We start from the raw sequence: 18,587 nt of genomic DNA, 5'->3' as shown, positions 1-18,587 counted from the left end.
AGTCGCACAAATGTTAATGCTGCTTTCTGTGTGTCACTGAAGACTGAGTGGTTTACCATCATCAAGGTGTCGTCACAGAACACAGTCTTTACATTCTAACCAGCAAAGAACGCTTCATCCTGAAACATGGAACTGGATATAACAAATCCCTCTGCTGTTTTGTGTATTCTTATTTGTGTAAATAATAGAATTTACACACATTAGTCTTTGCCATTTGCAGTAGTACCATCAGATTGTTTGCCTGCTCCACCTGAATGCACTTCAGATCATTTTTGGAGACAGCAGCACATCATTTCTGAGGGGAAAAAAACTCTACAGTTTCATTGCTATCTATTCTACACATGAAAAAGTATACTGTCCTAGTCAAGGGTGCCCAAGGCTATAATGGTCTGATTAAACTCAACACCTTAAAGCCCACATCTGTCTCTGTGTGTGGTTAAGCGTAAAACACAGCCTAACGGTGCTGTTGAGGTAAGAGAGAGACTTTCTTATTCCCCCAACCCACCCAGGTTTTCCCAGATGGTCCATGGTTTGAACTGGCAACTATCCAGTCACAAGCCTGCTTCCTTAACCTCAAGGCCTCCACCACAACACTGCTAATCCTGCAAAATAAAGACAAAAGGTATTTATCTGCCTCAATCTTTGCTGTCCATATGCTTAGATGTTATTTTTGGATGGCCGTTTATTGTCATGACAAACTGTTACACATTGTATCCACTCTTGATCCTTACCTTTTTTTTTTTTTTTTTTAAGTTTTGTTAATGGTACATTAGCAGTACATTTACCTAAAAAGAAACCTCCTTTAAATAGTATATTGCTCCTAAAACACTAGGTACAAGGTTTTTTTTTTCTTCTATTTGAACATAATGGAAAATGTACTCCGGAGAAAGAAAAGAAATGGAAACAGTTCGTCCGTGCATGTAATGGCCCTTCATTTGCTATTTCCATACATGTTGCAATTAGAAATGGAAATTATTTGTTTATGCACAATTATGCTACTCAGCAGTAAAATTTCCACTCATTACGGCTGTTTGAATAACAATTGTTACCTTTGGTTCTTTTGGGAGAAATATGATAAACAAACATGTTGCCAAAGTAGCAGTGGATTATAGAAACCACCAGCATTTTGACCAGCAGCCTGCTGCATTCTCAGTCTTGTGCCACTACTTGACTGCTGTCTGTAGTTTTCCTCTTTGTTTTTCCTTTTGTTAGTAACCACAATGAGGCGAATACCTAATAAATCTATATTTATTTCTTGCTCTCACATTCACGTGCCTTTTCCAGCCTGGTATTCTAAGTGTGGTCCAACATTTTACAGAAATGAGGCCTCTGTTTTTCTTCTATGTCTCTTGTACAGTATGTTAGCATGTCTTGTGTCTCAATGAAAATGGAAGGAGAGCCCTTTTTAAAAAAATAAAAAAATCAATGTGTCATACTGTCACTTACGGGAATGCCATTTTTTTCCCTAATTTTTTGCTGGTTAGTGAATATTTCATAGTTATGAGAAAAGTGGTTTTTGATTGCGTGGTTTGGAAAATGGATGTAAGCAGTGAACTTGTGAGCATTCTTAGGAATATCACTGAGACCAGAGTTCTGGCCTTCTTGCTGTAGTGAATCAGAATGCTAAAATTTACATATTTGCACTCATGCATGGACACTTATGCTCACTACAAATGCACAGCATTGACACAGTGCAAAGAATACTTAAGTGACTAATTTCCGATAGAAGTATTGGCACAGAATCTGTGGTTTAGAATTCTGTGAGCTGAGTTTCCATTTGAGTCATTCAGCACTATTATGCATAACTATGATACATGAATACAATCTGTAAGGTTTGGTTTTAAAGTAGATATTATTTTAGCCAAGGGCAGGAACTGTTAATACAACACAATCTCAGTATGTGACTGTTTTTTTTTTTTTTAAATTGCATCACACTTGGCCTCTATGAGAAGGAAAACAATCCTCTGCTAAACCACCAGAGCCATCAAAAGCCACCTAAGAAAAGATTTGCATACCTTTTTTTTGAATAGTATGGAGCTCTGCTAGAAATTGCATTTAACTGTTGTTCACTTTGGCGGACCTGACGAATGTAGTTTTGTTCCTAGAATTATAAACAGTTGGTCGCACTAAGTAACGGACTATATGAGTGTCTGCACAGTCCACCCACAAACTATAAAAAATGGAAGATGGGGGTCTTCACCGACTGAATAAGCCCTCCTCATCCTATAATGTTGTGTGTTTGAGGTGAGAGGGGGCTGAGAAAGTTCCCTTGGCTTTACTGGGTAATCCCTTGATAAATAAACTGGGAAGAAAGACCACCGCTGCTATTTGTAAGCCAATACTCCCCAAGAGAAGGGATGGCCCTGGGCTTGGCTAGCTTGGAGCTGATTCTCTTGCTGTGCTCTTTTTATGCTCTCTTGCTACAAGAAGATTCATGCATAAAGCACAAATACACACACTTACATTTGGAGCAACATGGAAACAGATCCTGCTGCACACCTTTGTGAGATAAAAATAAATTATTTTTATATGGAGTGGAGCTATGTCTGTTCTGTTGCAAAACAGTAAATCCCAACTTGTAAAGCACGTGTATGTACTGTCATTGTAAAAACACTGATCCATCATGCCTGCCTGCAGCGATAGAAATCAAATTTCATTGGGTAGCTCAAATGCACATAGAATACATGCCTTGTATTTCCCCAAAGTCTTCCCACGTGGGGAACATGCCTCCCATCAATCTGCCCCCTCCGTCAGTCTCTGTCCTCAGGCAATCATATAAGGAATGCTCCACAAAATAGCTGAAATTGTCAAGGTATAACAAGGACAAACAGGTGGTCACGCACATACGCACTCAAAACCAAGTACTCACGCTGTGCCCAAATGAGATTTTCATTCTCACGCCATCATCAGGTCAGGAGATAATTGATTTATGGCCATGTTTTAGCTTATGTCATTATTCAGCCTGTCATCTGATTGGCCCTAAGGATTATGTGGTCATAAAATCCAACCTATAAGAACATGGCTCTATTCCTCAGGAGGATTCTTAAGAGGATGCTGTTTATTTTCCCTAAAATGACTTTGTGTTCTGTTTATACTGTTGTGTGTTTAGTTAGGCATAGGAATGATTTGTGTTATGTTATTTGTTTTGAAATGCAGGCCTTTTTCCAATCTTTTCTGGCCTCTTCAGAAGTACTGCATTTTTTAAAAGCTCTTCCCTGTGGTTTGGTTGTAAAAATCAACGGGTAATGCAAACAGAACTGTGAGTGACCTCCTCTTGATGTTCATATTTTACACAGATGTTTACTTTTTTGTCTCAGAGAGTAGCAAAATGTCATACAAAGGCAGGTGAGAAATGACACTGGGTTTGAAACTTCAGTCTGCCTTTTTGACACGTTCACAATGACAATATTAAATCATGTCTGAATGCTCCATTTATCACCACTGCAAAGAAATGTGATCATCTATAACTCTGACTTTTTTTTTTTCCATGTGATGAACTTTACATTAAGAGCATAAATGAAAACACTTGGAAGGTGCAAGGTTGCCATTCAATAGCAATAACCAATCATGTAAAACCTCCTGCATGTATTCCTTTTATTTTAGACTAGTGAAACCTTAACAATACTCCAAATGATTTTTGATGATATTTGAAAGATATTTTTTCTCTATACTGCTTGGATATGGTATTAGATGTTTACATTTGCTGAGGCCGCAAGCAGTGTGAGAGGCTCCTTTCTGCTCTTTTTTTGGCAGTAGCTTTACACTTAAGTCTGTTATGGAGACTCCGCATTTTATTTTAATTTAATTTACCTATGGATGCGTGGTCAATCATAACAAGATTACACAAACCAGCACAAAATTTGAAAAATCAGGAATAACTAAAAACAAATAGAATTAAGTGTTTAAAAATGATTATAGAGACTCTATTTCCTTAATAAAGAGCAGTAACTGCAGTTATAGACTAGTCCTGGTTCTGCTCAGCAGTTTGCACACATGCCTCTTACACAGCCTGCCAACTTCACCACTTTCATACAAACACACACACTCTTCCACATGTGCATTGCTTTAGACCTCCCAAACATTTGAGCATGATGTCATGGGACTTTACATTGTCTGAAATATGTGTTATGAATTTAGGAGATGAGTTAAAGAATCTTTTTTTTGCTAAATAAGGAAGTGGCCTTTTATTCACCTTAGCAGTATGCGCCATATGAGCCAAATATTTATTTTAGTTTATAGAAAAGGCTTAAGCAGGTTTATATAGTGAAATGAAACAGTCTGGATCTTTATAGATTTACTACTTTGAATTCAGAATAGAATAGAATATAGAATAAAATATCTTTTATTAGTCACTCAAGGGGAAATTTGCCAATGTCACAGCAGCAATTTACACTGTTGTCTTGCTACTGTTAATTGCTTGAGTGATCTATGAAATAAGTTAATTTGGTTTCATGAAACAATAAATCTACCAGCTTTAACATTTGTGTTCCAATAAATGTCAGAATACATCATGTTTTGTAGACGGTATGCAAATGAGATAAACAGTGATTGTCCGTGGAAGCATTGCAGCACATGCAAGGAGCATTTGGCCTCGTGTGTTGACAGGCGACATGGACAAAACAGTTGTTATGTCCTATCTTTTCTCACCAGCACAATGTAACGTGTGTGCGCCATGTTTGCGTGTGTGGCTTTGTGCGTGTGCGGCTACGTGCATGTGTGGCTGGGAGTCGCTCTACCACATGTGAGTGTGTTTTATGGGTCCAGAGGGAGTTAAGGTTAATGCAGTAAAACAACCTTCCGCGTGCCCAGCGTCTGCCTTAACAGAGGATTTAAGACCAGAATGTAGTTAACAAGTTTGGAGGAAAAGACCGCAGTGAAGAGTGGAGTGCAATGAAGAAGAAATATGTTCAGGTAGTTAGTTATGGAGCTACCTTTGATTACTGAGCCAGTGACCGTCCCGTTGCTCAGGAATAGCTAGCTGTTATGTAAAAACGTCCATTTATACAGCACATGAGATGACAGATCCGCCTCAGCCTGGAGGGAGGATATATTTTTAGCAGGATGGCAAGACACATTTTGTCATTGTTAACACATATTTCAGCTGCTTCCAGACTAATCCAAACTCTTCCCAGCATGTTGACACACCCCTTCAAGCAACACTTTAAACACACATGGTTCCTCGTTGCTTGTCAGATTAAGTTTGTGTGTGCAATCCATTGTTTTAGGCTCCTCGCAATCCCTCCTAAACACGAACATTACTGTAGCTGAGAGTGTGAGAGAAACTTCATTTTGATTAGAAAAAAAATTGCAGTCTTTTTAATTGTGCTTTTGAAATAAACTTAATCTTTGGGCCCTGATTTAAAGTAGCATTCTTAGTTAGAGAATCAGCGTGACCATCCATTTGTTCTGGTACAAGTGTGCTTTACTGTATGTTTGAATTGCTGAGACTGAGGCAGCCCCTGAAGTAGGCCTGAATCATTTCTACCGCTTCTTACTGTAAAGCTCCCATTTCTAAATCAGAAATGAATAAATTATGCTGCAGAATATTGCGTCGTCTTATTGGATGCCCTTACATGGTAGAGTGACTCATCCCTCTAGACAAAGCAGTGTATATGCGCTGATCACTATAAGGAGTTATTCAGCCCAGCGTGGAAGGGCCATTACAGTCTGTCTCTCTGGCTAATTGAGGACCACTTAATAACGCTGCACCAAGGCTTTTAAGCCAATGAGATGTCATTGATTTTACCTCTCGGTTTGAGGCACACGCCCCTTTATTCTCATGACCCCGCTGTCTCCTCCTCTCCGCTGCAGGCTTTAATAGCCCTCTAGAGATGCTTGCCATCGTTGCCAGCTGTCTGCACGTGCATTCACCTCCATGAGGTAGTGGAATGTTCTGCATTTACTGTCAGCCCTCCTGGCAATAACTCATTCATCCCACCATTTCCTTTCATCACACCCTCCACTCCTGCACCCACTGTTTTCCCATGTTGTCTACTACTCTGAACTTTGTTCCATAATTCTTACCACCATTTTTTAAAAGCTCTGTAATTATTCAACTGAAAGGTTGGAATTCTTGATTTCTAACAGCGAAGGCATCAGTCTGGAAAAGGTGTTCACTGTCTGATGAATTGGGTGCTAAATTTGTGTGTTAATGCCTTCAGTGGTGTAGGTGTCAGTTGGTGGTTTGGAAGCCACCCTGCAGCTCCACCCATGCTTTTACATGTTTTCTTAGCTCAACAGGTGCGTGTTTGCTCTGCTCTCCCCACAGGTGGACAAGGTGTGTGGCCTGTCTACAGGGGAACCTACAAGCATGCAGCCTACAAGCCCAGAGGTCACAACCTCTAGCATGACCTCATCTTCTCCTCTTCCATCTGCCGCCCCCTCCCGCCCTTTACCAGAGCAGTGGCCAGCGCAGTTAGCCCACTTAAGAAGGTAAGGTGAACTGAAATGTGATTAATTCAGTCAGATTCAAACGTGTACTGCTGTCTGTTTTAAATCAAAAGCAAATATTCAGCTGTAGGTTTTTGCTTATTAATTAGTTCTACTGCCATATAGTCCGCTGGATGGAAAGTAAATGTAAATTACATGAATACTGGTTAAAGCATTTTTTTAAATGGCCTGAGTGGTTGGCCAATGTCTTTTCACAGCTGCCATAACTTCTCACTTTCTTCATATGATTAGTTGGATGCAACACACACTCGCACATAGTAAATGTAGTGCCTGGCACTAGAGTCCATGCCCTCCACCTGGCCCCCGAGGCAGCCATCCCATGCCCACAGCAGCTGGTAGTGAGGGGGAGTGTGGGTAAGATTAATCTTGACGGACCAACAATTTCCTGTTTACCCAGACGGCCATACCACCAACTCTGCACACCAGCCGGCTTCGGCTTAAATCGCACCACACACAAAAAAAACACTCACACACAGACACACTATTGCAGTGTTGCCTGCCTGACCTTGTCCCAAACCATGAATCACTGCACTGATGCCAGCCTAGCTGACAGGTCTGGCCTGGCACTGCCACCACCATTCATGGCAGCACAATCCAGCTTACTGCGTGCTGCCAACTCTGACCAGAGCACATGTGACCACTGACCACTTCTGAGGCATGGCAGCACTCAGCGCAGTGAGGGGAGAATAGTGTACTACTGAAAAGTATGAAACATGATAGAGTAGAGCAACATTTGTATTTTGCTTTAATGGAGGAAGAAAAGGTGAATTGAGGAATTCATCCAAACTTTCTTGGGCTCTCCTGTGAATATTTAACTGTTTGCACACGTGCAGATGTTTGCTTGTGTTTGTTTACTGACTTCACATATGAATTGCATACCATTGTATGTTTTAATTTTTGATGTGTGGGGAGAAATGGTTATGGGTTTATCTGTGGTGTGACCAGTCTCTGCATGTGCATGATTAATCACTCTCTTCCAGGGTCAATTCACTGTCTTTTCTCCCTCTTCCTTATGTGTCTTGTCATGTTGTTCTTTTGTTTCCTTTTCCTTTCTCTCAACCCCTTTTCCACCTCCCTGCATCTTCCTTGCTTGCAACAATTTCCCTTGGACTCCATCTCCCATCATTCCCAGCTCATTCCCCCTGAAACCCTCCAAGAACAATAAACATAGTCTGAGAACGCTCTCTAGGTAAGCATGAACCAAAGAGACTTGTTTGTCTCAATTCCTCACACAATTTATTTACAAACGACAGCTCGTACAGTGACATTTATTAAACTGTTGTTTATATTTGTGTTTTGCATTTGTTTTTATGTCTCACAAAACACATCACCACTTGCTTTTGAGGCGTGACCTCACTGACTGACTCAGCACATGACCTCTCATGACCCCTGCTGTTTTTCTCTGCCTAATGGGTGGCAGCAATGTGTGTCCGATCAAAATGTTATGCCATTGTTTTGCTCACGATGATGCTGTTCGTATCAATAACATGTGTCAGCAGATATGGTGAAGCAAGCGCTTTACCACACAGCATAATTGAGAAAAATGTGCTGATGCAGTGAAGTGGTCACATTCAAAGCCATTCATTTTCTTTCACCGTCGATATCCCTAGATGTGCCGTATTTATCATGTGCATTGTTGAATAGAATGCAGATACTGTTTGTTGTTAGTGATATTGCATCAAATTATCACGTTGAGAAGTGTGTCTACAGCCACACTAATAATGTGTCCACATGTGCAAAAAGTACACAGTGCATTCCTCCGTTTTAGGTTTTCTAACATGGCTATTGATTCAGAAAGATACGTGTATTGATATTTACATAAATGTTGCTCTGTGCCGTTTTTCCTTGTTTTTTTCCTCAGGGAGTTCTTGATGCACTTGCAGCGCTATAAGTCCTTCTTTGCGGCATTGCCAGAGATGCTGTGTGAAGGCGAGAACGTAGTGGACGACTCCACTTGTTGGAGCGGAGATGGTGTGGTGGAAAGGTAAGAGAAACGGGCTCAGTTGCCTCTTATTATTTCACTTTATTGCACTGGAGTTGCAGCACTAGTGTTTGGAGATGAGAGCTTTCATTTCCTCCTAATAGCATTAGAGTTCTGCAGATGCTGGCTTACGGGCATCATTTCAAAAAATGTCCCTCCGGTTCCACCTGAGATTCAACACCTTTAATGCCTTGCTTTGTGAAATATGAGTTTTGAATACATTAAGATTCAGGAAACCGTGACAAAACCTCTGTGCTGTGATGCTGTGAGTTAGTGTGGCTGACTTTTGTTAATCACTGTGGAAATAAGGAAGTCATTAAATCCATCTCTACATTGAGTGAATGCAGGCAGAACAAATAATTGCAAGACGGTCCTCTCCTTTGTATCAGTTAATGAATTGTTATCTGTGCCTCTCTCTCTTTATTTCTGTTCCATTCTGTTTCTTTCCTACATTTATGGGAGTTTTATGTTGTGTTGATTTATACATGTAGCCTTGGAACCGTTTACTGCTTATGGGTTTGGGCGCATCTCTCAAAGCCTGATGTGCCTACTCACTCTTTCTCTCTCTCTCTCTCTCTCTCTGTGTGTGTGTGTGTGTGTGTGTGTGTGTGTGTGTGTGTGTGTGTGTGTGTGTGTGTGTGTGTGTGTGTGTGTGTGTGTGTGTGTGTGTGTGTGTGTGTGTGTGTGTGTGTGTGTGTGTGTGTGTGTGTGTGTGTGTGTGTGTGTGTGTGTGCGTGCTTGCTTGCTTGCTTGTGTGGTTATGCACTCAATCAGCATGAGAACAACAGAGACATGATGCAGATTACTCAGCCAATGTGAGTCTGTAAATGATTCCCCCTGCTGGATCTGTTTCTTAAACACTCTAGAACCAGTCCACGGTTATGACAAGGTTGCGCTCTCCCTCTTTTGCAGTGGCCGTAAACTGGCTCCCTCAGCTCTTGGCACTGCCAGCATTAACTTTGACAGAGGAAAACAGAGGTTTTTCCCATGAGTGTTTGTCAGATCATTTGGCCCTTGTTTGTTTTGCTGAATTAAGCCATACATTATGCTTTAGATGAATACATGGGAAGACATTACATACAAGAACAGATGTCTCCGATTCCAAAAAGACACTTTTTATTACCCTCTGCGGTTGGCAAAAGCATTTTGTCAGGAATCCTCATGAAGAAATTAGGCTTCTCTCCAAATCTTGATCTCTTCTCTTCTCTTCTCTCCTCTCCTCTCCTCTCCTCTCCTCTCCTCTCCTCTCCTCTCCTCTCCTCTCCTCTCCTCTCCTCTCCTCTCCTCTCCTCTCCTCTCCTCTCCTCTCCTCTCCTCTCCTCTCCTCTCCTCTCCTCTCCTCTCCTCTCCTCTCCTCTCCTCTCCTCTTCTAGCCCAATACTGTTCTCAACTGGAGAGGATCTGCCAATGGCTGAGACATACAGCATTGTGCAGACCACCCATTCATCAGGGCCTGTGACAGTGTGTCAAGCACACAAATGCAGGAGGCAGCCAGTGTGTGTGCTTGGTCCGTGATCAGGAACATGTGAGACAGAAACACAGGGCGAGGCAACCATTCAGTACCTACCACACAAGAAATGTCTAACTAATCTTGTCATGATCCTCCTTTGTCTGTATTTACTGCCACTTCTCTGTTCCTTTACTCTGTGTCTGTGTAAGGGATTGTGTGCAAGTCATTTTACTACCAAGGGTACTGGTTTTTCAACAACGGTGCTAATGGGTTGTAACGGTGTTATCACACACTCCCTAGTGAGTGCCAGGTCTTTGCTAGTGGTGTCAAGTGTTCTTGGTTTGAATAAGAAAACAGTACCCTACTGAGACATTTGGCACCACTCATAAACTGTTCAGATTGGCCTGTGGCTATTCAACTAACCTCTTTCAGTGTATCTGACTCTGTTGGCATGTATTACAGAGAAAGGAGGACAGAACAGGGCATGAAAAGGGTTGTCGTTTTGGTGCCGCGGTGCCCCCTGTGCCTCAGTGTGCCCCTGATGAGGCAAGCATGGTGGAGTGATGGTGGGGAGGGGGGCCTTGGCAGCATAAAGACCCATTGTGGAGTCAGTGGAGTGGGGCACAGCCCTGCTGTGGGGACCCCCAAAGTCTGGAGGGGGAACAAAGACCCTCCTATGAGGCTGCATGGGAAAGACTTGGACATCACTGCCATTTTACTACTGCCACTGCCTGGACCATGCCTGGGAAAGCTGCATGAAGAGATGAGAGATGAGAAGACTGTGACCAGCAAAGATGAGAAAAGATTGGAAAAAGTGTGCAGCAAAGATGATGCAAATATTAAATCCAAAAATCCTCCAAGTTGTTGTTGTGTTAGCCCATGTCATAGTCGTACTTCCTCTGCGGTACACCCACAAAGCCTCTGAGGACGCAGTGGGTTTTCCCCACACACAGCACATAGACTCAAAAACACACACACTCACACACACACACACACACACACACACTCACACACACATTAATCCACATGGGATCCATATACTAGTCAACAGCTGGAGGGGTTTTCATTCAGACACAATCATAATGTGCTCAGGCAAGGAGATACACATTCACACACACACACACACACACGCACACACACACACACTTGTATGTTATATTACTTCAAAGCACATCAAAGGCGTTGGGGATTGAAATTCCCCGACTCTCTTTATTCAGCATCTGATGACAGAGTGGCAAGCGGGGGGCAAGCAGTTGTACTTACAACTAAAAGTGCGTGTTGGCATGTGTTCAAGCATCTCTGAACATTTACACCATCACATGTGTGAATACTTTGCACCATCTTTTCCGGAAAGATAAGATCAACCAAAATGACCACATTCTTTATTTAGATTAGCCAGTTACTGTATATCTATTGTAGTGTTGCCACAAAGTGGAACAATTCCTCTCCCTCTCTCCTCTCTTTAATTATGTTAATTACCATTCCTGTTGTTTCTTGCCTTTTTCAGAAACTTTTGACACATACTCAAAGATTGTACGTGCATGCTTGGAAATGATGCTGCAGGCTATAGTCACTTTTTGATACTTTGAGATAGTGTCTGCCTGTTCTGAAATTATGCTGCAGGGTAGAACAATGTGATACTTTGAGATAGTGTTTGTATGTTTAGAAAATATGCTGCAGGTTATAACTACTATTGGGCATCATAAAGACCTTAATTAACCTGTTGACTGAAGACACATGATAAGGTAACCTCAATGAGTGGCTCATTAGACAATAACCTGTTGTTAGATTTCTCCCAGTAATCGCTAGATCCAAACAGTTGGGCTTAGACTGCAAATTAAGGTGTAATAATAAATTTACTACAGCATCAGTTCCAAATAGAATTTATATATCCCTGGACTAAGTGCCCAGTTTTGAGACACAAGCTCCATCAGAGGGTAACAAAGATCTTTGATTCAGGTTGAGGAGCAACATAGTAGATAGATGTTGGCATCTGCTTTAGCTGCTCATATCCAAAGCACTATAGTTACAGTTAATTTTGATTGAAAAGACAAATGGTATGTAGTGGCTGGTTTACATGTAGGAAGAGGAGGAGTAGCTTTTTATGGTGGTATTCTTGCATTTGATTAAATGTGTATGAGGAAGAAGCAGCAACAAGATTCGAACCTGATCGGATAATATAAACAAGTAAAAGAAACAAAGGAGTAAATCAAGCAGTTATCCTGTTTGAATTTAGTCTAATTCTGTATACAGTGTGTTCATGGATGATTTAGATGAACTCTGGCACCTCATCAGCATTTTCTGACCTACAAACTCTTATGGGATTCACTCATATTGAGCTGATTTACACACTGTGTACAGGCAGCGTGTATATTCCGTATGGAGGCCAGCACTTAGACATCATAATGCTTATTGAACAGCTCGCTACCATCTCTCTCTGTATTGATTTGCACAAAGAAAGACATTGATTTCAACCCCAAGATCCGACCCCTCGATAGCATCGCAACCTGGTAAAACTGTATGTACTGTACGTAAAGCTGATTTGTTTATGCGACTGGACACTGACCACCTATGGAGCCAAAGTGTGTCAAATAGTGGTCAGATTGCTGTGGATAAAACCTTAAAATGAGTGGGTGTATGCACATATCTGTGTTTTGTGTGTGTGTGTTCTTCAGTGAAAGTGGAGAACTAATAACTCACCATCATACTTTGGGGATGATTCCAAGGTTTTGGTATTAGCTCAAGAGATAGTCCACAGACAATACAGCAGTGTGAGTGCTTCTGAATGCCTTGCATTTTTATAAGGTTATGACAATCCATTTGTTTATCATTTTGACATCTGGAATCCATTCTGTTATTGCAGGGAGGAACAGGGAGAGCGCTGCACTGGGCAAAGCCTTCACCCCTCATACGCTCACTCTCTTTCTCTAACATCTAGTTATAGTCGTGTTTTTTTTTTTTTTTCCTTCCCTGCCTTCTCTGTGTCGGTCTCTTGGGTCAGGGGAGCTTAGTTCAAAAAATGCAAGTGAATTGGATAATGAAATTCTAGTAGAGGGGACAATAAATTAATTTCTACATGCAGAGGCAAAACATTCCCTGATCTCAGCCTGCATGTGTTGTATGCATGTGCCTGAAGTCTTCTGTTGTTGCTGCGGAACATTACAACTCTGTTGAGTCTGTTAGGCATGTGGATTTAAAAATGCTGACAAAAAACAGACGTGATGAAACTCCAAGTCATAAGAACAGTTGACATCAGAGAAAGATTGGAGCATTTCAGAAAATTGGCCTCTTATCTTTTTTCTTTTCTTTTTTACACCTAGCCTTTCCCCTTTGTCATTTGCATTTGATGTCTGCAGCTAACTTCTTAGTCCTTCCTCTGTCCCTCCCTCAATTCCCCTCTTCTATTTGCCCCTTTGCTGTGATTCAGTGGCCCGTTCCTTTCCCACAACCCTGGGCTGCTGCTGAGGACCTTAGTATGACCTGCTCTACATTGCTTTGACTCCTCTCTCTTTGGGGCTGCATCTTTGTGCTGTGCGCTAGTGAGAGAAACAACAGTGATCATATTTCAGTATCTCTGACTTATTTATTCTCTCTGCAGAAATGCATGCACTCTCTAAATAAGTATGGATGGTGTGTAAGCAAATGTAATCCTATTAGCCTCGCTGTCAAGTTACTCACCAATGTGGGACCGCAAGATTTGGTTTATGATGTGCCTTGTGCACATTGTATGTTTGTGAAGTTTCCTTCCAACGTCTTTCTGTCTTAATGTCATCACTTTTATGAAAGGGACATAGTTTTACAGCGTCTCTCTTATGTTGTGTGTCCAGCCAGTGGAGAGAGCTGAGCTAATATAATTAAAATGCCACAATAGATTGGCATGTTTTACTGGAGCAGCTCCTACTGGGCGAGGTAGACATAGTGTACTCACTAACCTCCGTGCTTGCCCATTGGCAAGGCATCAAACTCATAGCAGGAGTTGAGGATGAGAAGAAGAAGGAAAGATGCGGTGGGGAGGGGAAAGGAAGTGTGAATGAGAAAACAATAGATAGGAGCAGAGATGAACTCATGGATAGATGAGGGGAAAATGAGGGATATAGGTCAGTGGCAGCAGGAAGCAGTGGCTTTGGGAGAGCCCTCTGTCTTTGTTCCTTAATTGCCTCTATGAGCCTGTTTGAAGTCCTCTCTGCTAGCGTGTCTGGGTGCCAGCCAATAGTGCTCTGTATATCATTGTCCTCTGTGTGTGTTCGACAGGGTTGTGTTAGCCTCTCAAGCAGTCCTGTTCAGTTTAACACGCATTTTGATGTACCACGCCAAGGAACAAAGGACAAAACCGTAAAAACGAGCTGTCTGTGATGTCAGCACCAAGGACAATGTGCAGTTGCACGCATACAAAAACATCGCCTCCCAAAATCTCACGTGTTAAGCAAAATAGTGAACATTGAGTCTTCCAGGATGTACTTATGACATAAGTTTTGTCTTACATCATAAAATTGCAGTGGATGACTCCACAGTTAATCAGTGAAGTGCGTGTTGGTTCTCGCCACACCCTCTGTGGTGCTGTGCATGCTGTTGCAGCATTAGAACTATCACTGGATATCTTGCTGGTTCAACTTTGTAAAGGAATCTATGTACTATCTATATTTTCACAAAATCAAAGTTACAGTATGAAGCATAGGTCTATAGAGACTGTCTCTTGTGATTTTAATTCTAAAAGTGAGAATTTGAGTGCCACATGCTCAAAAGTCATTGTGCTTGCTATGGTATGACACTTGTTGAAGTGGCGAAGTGTAACTTTTAGTGCAGTAAAATCAAAGGAAAAGTAAACTAGTTTTTACTTAATACAGCCCATGGTATGAGAAAAACTTTATCTTTGGCCCCAACCACATCAGTAACACCACTCACTCAGTTCAGTGTGCGTTTAAACACTGTTCAAAGGCAGAGAAAATCCACCTTCAGACCTCTGCTTTGATCTAAACATGCAGCTCGTAGCTGTGAGGACACAGGATTATGGCCATGTAGACGATCACACTATTTCTGTGTTCTACAGACAGCACACACTCAACACACACACACACACTCAATACACAACACTCAGTGTGATCACTTCTGACTTACAAAGCCAAACCTCTCTGTCGTGACTATTTTTGGGGACAATTTTATCCTTTTTCCTGAGGGATGCAGCAGACTTCACAAATGTAATTCAAGGCTTGATTGAGTGTACATTTTTTTTTTGTTAGAGTTTGTGCTGAATACCATGTGATGCAATGTTTACCTGTAGCTTTGAATTTGGGGCCCATAGTAAGCATTGGCAAGATTCCCTGTAGGGTTTTAGTGTGAATGTGTGTGTAAGAGTATAAGTTTTCAGCGTGTGGTATTTACCATGAGAGTGCGAATCTGAGCAGGACGTCTGGTTTGAGTCCAATCGTAAGTTTAAGTGTTAGTCCAAGTTGTTGTCCAACCCACTGGAAAGGTATGTGAGTATATAATGAAAATGAATGACAGGCACGGGAGGAGAGAGGGAAAGCTAACAAAACCAACTCTGTATAAACAACAAAAGTACAGTACACTACTGTGGAGGCTGTTGTGTGTGCGCCTGTGATCTGTGTTCAGTGTGTGTATGTGGTAACCTGAAACCACAGGGAAAACGTTCCTAGAATTCCGGGTGGGTTTGGTGTCGTGGTTCGCTCACTGGAGCCCCCTGAGTGGTGTTGGGAATGTGGCCTCTGCACAGAAGAGCACCAGAATGAAGGGAAAGTCCCGCCCTATTTTCATATGTTCATATACACTTTACCCTGCTGCCAAACACACACAGACACATTTCTTACCACCTAACAAGTTAAAGGATATATAGTCAAAATGTGAGAGGAGGATAGCAGTTGTGAACATGTATTTATGAACTACTGTTTACTTTTAAATAGATTTTTACTATTCTCTGTTTCCTAACTTTGAACCTAAACCGTTGTCCTAACTCTATTCTCGAAACTGACTGCACAACTTGTATCCTTTGCTAAATAATTGTATTTGAAGTTATGGAAAATAGTTTTAAAAATTGCCACATCTGTGTCAAAAGTCTAGCACACTGTGGATGTCTTATAGTCAGTCTGGTCTGACTGTGAATGAGTGATCTTGCATGGAAGCACTAAATGTGAGCTGGATCTGGCTCGTATATGGTTGCCAGGTTTGGCTGGGCTTTAAAGGTGCGGATTTGGCCCATTCATGTGGAGAGTCAGATCCATTTAGCAAATCTCTGGCTCGCTTCTTGGCCAGTATCAAAGGACTGGAGCCAAACAATTTCACCATACGTCATCATTGCTAGATAATAGTGGTCCGTTCATCAGGTAACAGGCCATCTCTCAGCCTGCAGCTAGACCTACATTATGTTTTGGACAGAGCATTTAAGGACCTCAACACAACAGATAAAATGTGTTGTTTTCACACTGAGTGTAGATGAGCTGAAACTCAGCAGATAAAAATCTAAGAATTGATTATGAATGTGTGTCTGTGTGTGTGAGAGACAGAGAATGATGTATAAATCAACATTTTGTTGATTTATTAATGCCAGTAATCTGTTCAGCTTGACCCATTCACCCACGGTTAAAGCAATTTACAGTGAAAAGTGACATGTTGTAATTCTAATGGGAAAAATACGGTGATATTAATTTGGAAATTGCAATGTGTTGATGAGCGCCATGAAATACCAATAAATTACGAAAGGAATGGAATGGCTTCCAGTCATATTTATTGCTGCACTTTTGTCCATCAAAGGCTACACCATGGGAAAACCATGGGTTGTCTGTGTTTTAAAATATTGCATTATTTTTAGTTAAATAAATGTAATTTCTGTTTTGAAGATTTAGATTTTAAAGTGGCTTGGGGCATATTTGACACCATCAGCAAGTTGGTGCCATCTGTGTGCAGCATAGTAACTGCAAGCAGCTTCACCTTGGTGGGATCAGACTAGAGGTACTACAGAGAAATCTAATACCTCTGTTTGGTTTATTTTCTCCACAGTCATTTTAACTGTATTTTTTGCCTACAGTTTTTGAGTGATTTTTTTTCTAACCAAAAGCAGCACTTTAAAATCTAAATCCTTTAAGGAACTGTAAGCCGTTATAAAGATTTAACAACAGAAGCAATGTGTTCAGCTCTCCTGGTTCTTGTCAGGACTCTGGCAGCAGTGTTTTGAATGAAGTGTTAAAAATTGTTGATGACATTTCAAGGAAGTGGTTGCAAGGCCACTATTATAGCTAATAACTACTGTATGTAGTTAGACTAAGCGAGACTCAAGATTGTGACTTTCCACTTGCTTCAAACTATCACCATAAATAATCCCTTTCGAACATAATTAAAAATGCACAAAAGAAGCATAATTCATTGATGAAGGTTGTTATTTGAAATGTGTTGAATCCATCCAGGGCTTTTGCACATACAGATAATGTCAGAAAGGGCCTAATCTCATAAAAACAGAACACTTTCAGTGACTTCAGGGACACTCATTCAGCTATGGTCCAAGCCTCTTAACCCAAACCTGGACTTCTCAAATTCAACTTACGACTGACTTATGATGATGTGTACAATTTCCAACCTGTGCTTGATTGACAGATAAGCCTGCTCATGACAAACATGATAGTTATGGCTGGGATTTCTGCCAAGAAAGCCATTTTGCCCATGCGTTTGTCAATGCTACCATCTGCCCGACTTCATTTGGATAACAGCTCCCTAACCTTTGCCCTTCTTCTCTTCCCCTGCAGTACAGTCACTCTCTCTCACTCCTTGACCTTAACAGCAGTTTGCACAACATTGCGGTTTCTAATCCTATATGTGTTATTCTGGTGTCAGGTAGCTGCAGTTAGAGCTGGCTCCTTATCTCTCCATCCACAATGTGCTCTCAAATGTTCTTACTTAGTGTCTGGGGGCCATTTCTGCTCGTCTGAGAGCGTGTGTGGGTTATGTATTGATATCTCCATTGCATATAAGCATAATAGATGTACGCTGTGGTTGTCTGTGTGTGCGTGTGTGCGTGCATGTGTCCGTGAATGGGTGTGAGTGCTGCTTCCATGTGCCCTTTGCAGCAGTAGAGAGTTTGAACCCTGACCCCCTCACTCAACACCCCCACAGGCCCTCTCTGCTCTGTATGCAGATATGTCTGAATATGAGGAGGCCTTTGTCTGATTGTTGCTTTGGGTCAAATGTACTGTATGTTTGGGCTAAAAATTGACTGTTTCCACTGACTGTTCTTTGCTTCCACAGACACCATACGCAGTGCAGTTTATATTTGACAATATGCCTCCTTCTCCGCAAATCCAGCCTTTACTTACAGATTCAACAGAAACACTTAAAATCTTGACATACAGTATATTCAGCTTATCAGTAGTTTAGCCCCTTGCCTGGCTTTTAGGTTACACTGGAGCTGTCAACTTTAAGCACAAGATCACGCCATTCTGACCCGGATTAGACAGACAGACAGACAAACAGGTGGTCGTACCACACTAGAGGATCATGGTCCACTCCACCCATCTGTGCTCTGGGGCATAGTTTACTTTCCTGGCTCTGCCCCTGCCTGCCCTTGTCTGCCTTCCACACACCAACTGCCCCTCCAGCTCCCCCAGACCTCTAACCTCAGTTATCCATGCCCTCCTCGGCATGTAGGCATGTGGCTGGAAGAGGGGATGGATTCATCACTGTAGGTCCTGTAAAGGCCTTCTT

The 18,587-nt window shown here is 41.7% G+C and overlaps 1 protein-coding gene across 2 annotated transcripts in view; it reads left to right on the top strand.

The window, feature by feature from the left end:
- Nucleotides 1–18,587, top strand: part of gpc5c (glypican 5c) — a 103,566-nt gene that overhangs the window by 36,389 nt on the left and 48,590 nt on the right. The window contains exons 4-6 of one of the 2 annotated variants that reach the window (XM_023276519.3): nt 6,269–6,432; nt 7,583–7,639; nt 8,312–8,434. In XM_023276519.3, the coding sequence (XP_023132287.2) occupies nt 6,269–6,432; nt 7,583–7,639; nt 8,312–8,434 (344 nt within the window). The remainder of the gene's footprint in view (nt 1–6,268; nt 6,433–7,582; nt 7,640–8,311; nt 8,435–18,587) is intronic. The other variant, XM_035951141.2, reaches the window with a different exon arrangement.

Source organism: Amphiprion ocellaris, chromosome 10 (assembly GCF_022539595.1).
Source record: "Amphiprion ocellaris isolate individual 3 ecotype Okinawa chromosome 10, ASM2253959v1, whole genome shotgun sequence".
Taxonomy (NCBI): domain Eukaryota; kingdom Metazoa; phylum Chordata; class Actinopteri; family Pomacentridae; genus Amphiprion; species Amphiprion ocellaris.
Note: the sequence above shows the minus strand (reverse complement) of the source record. Positions and strands in the feature narration are given on the sequence as shown.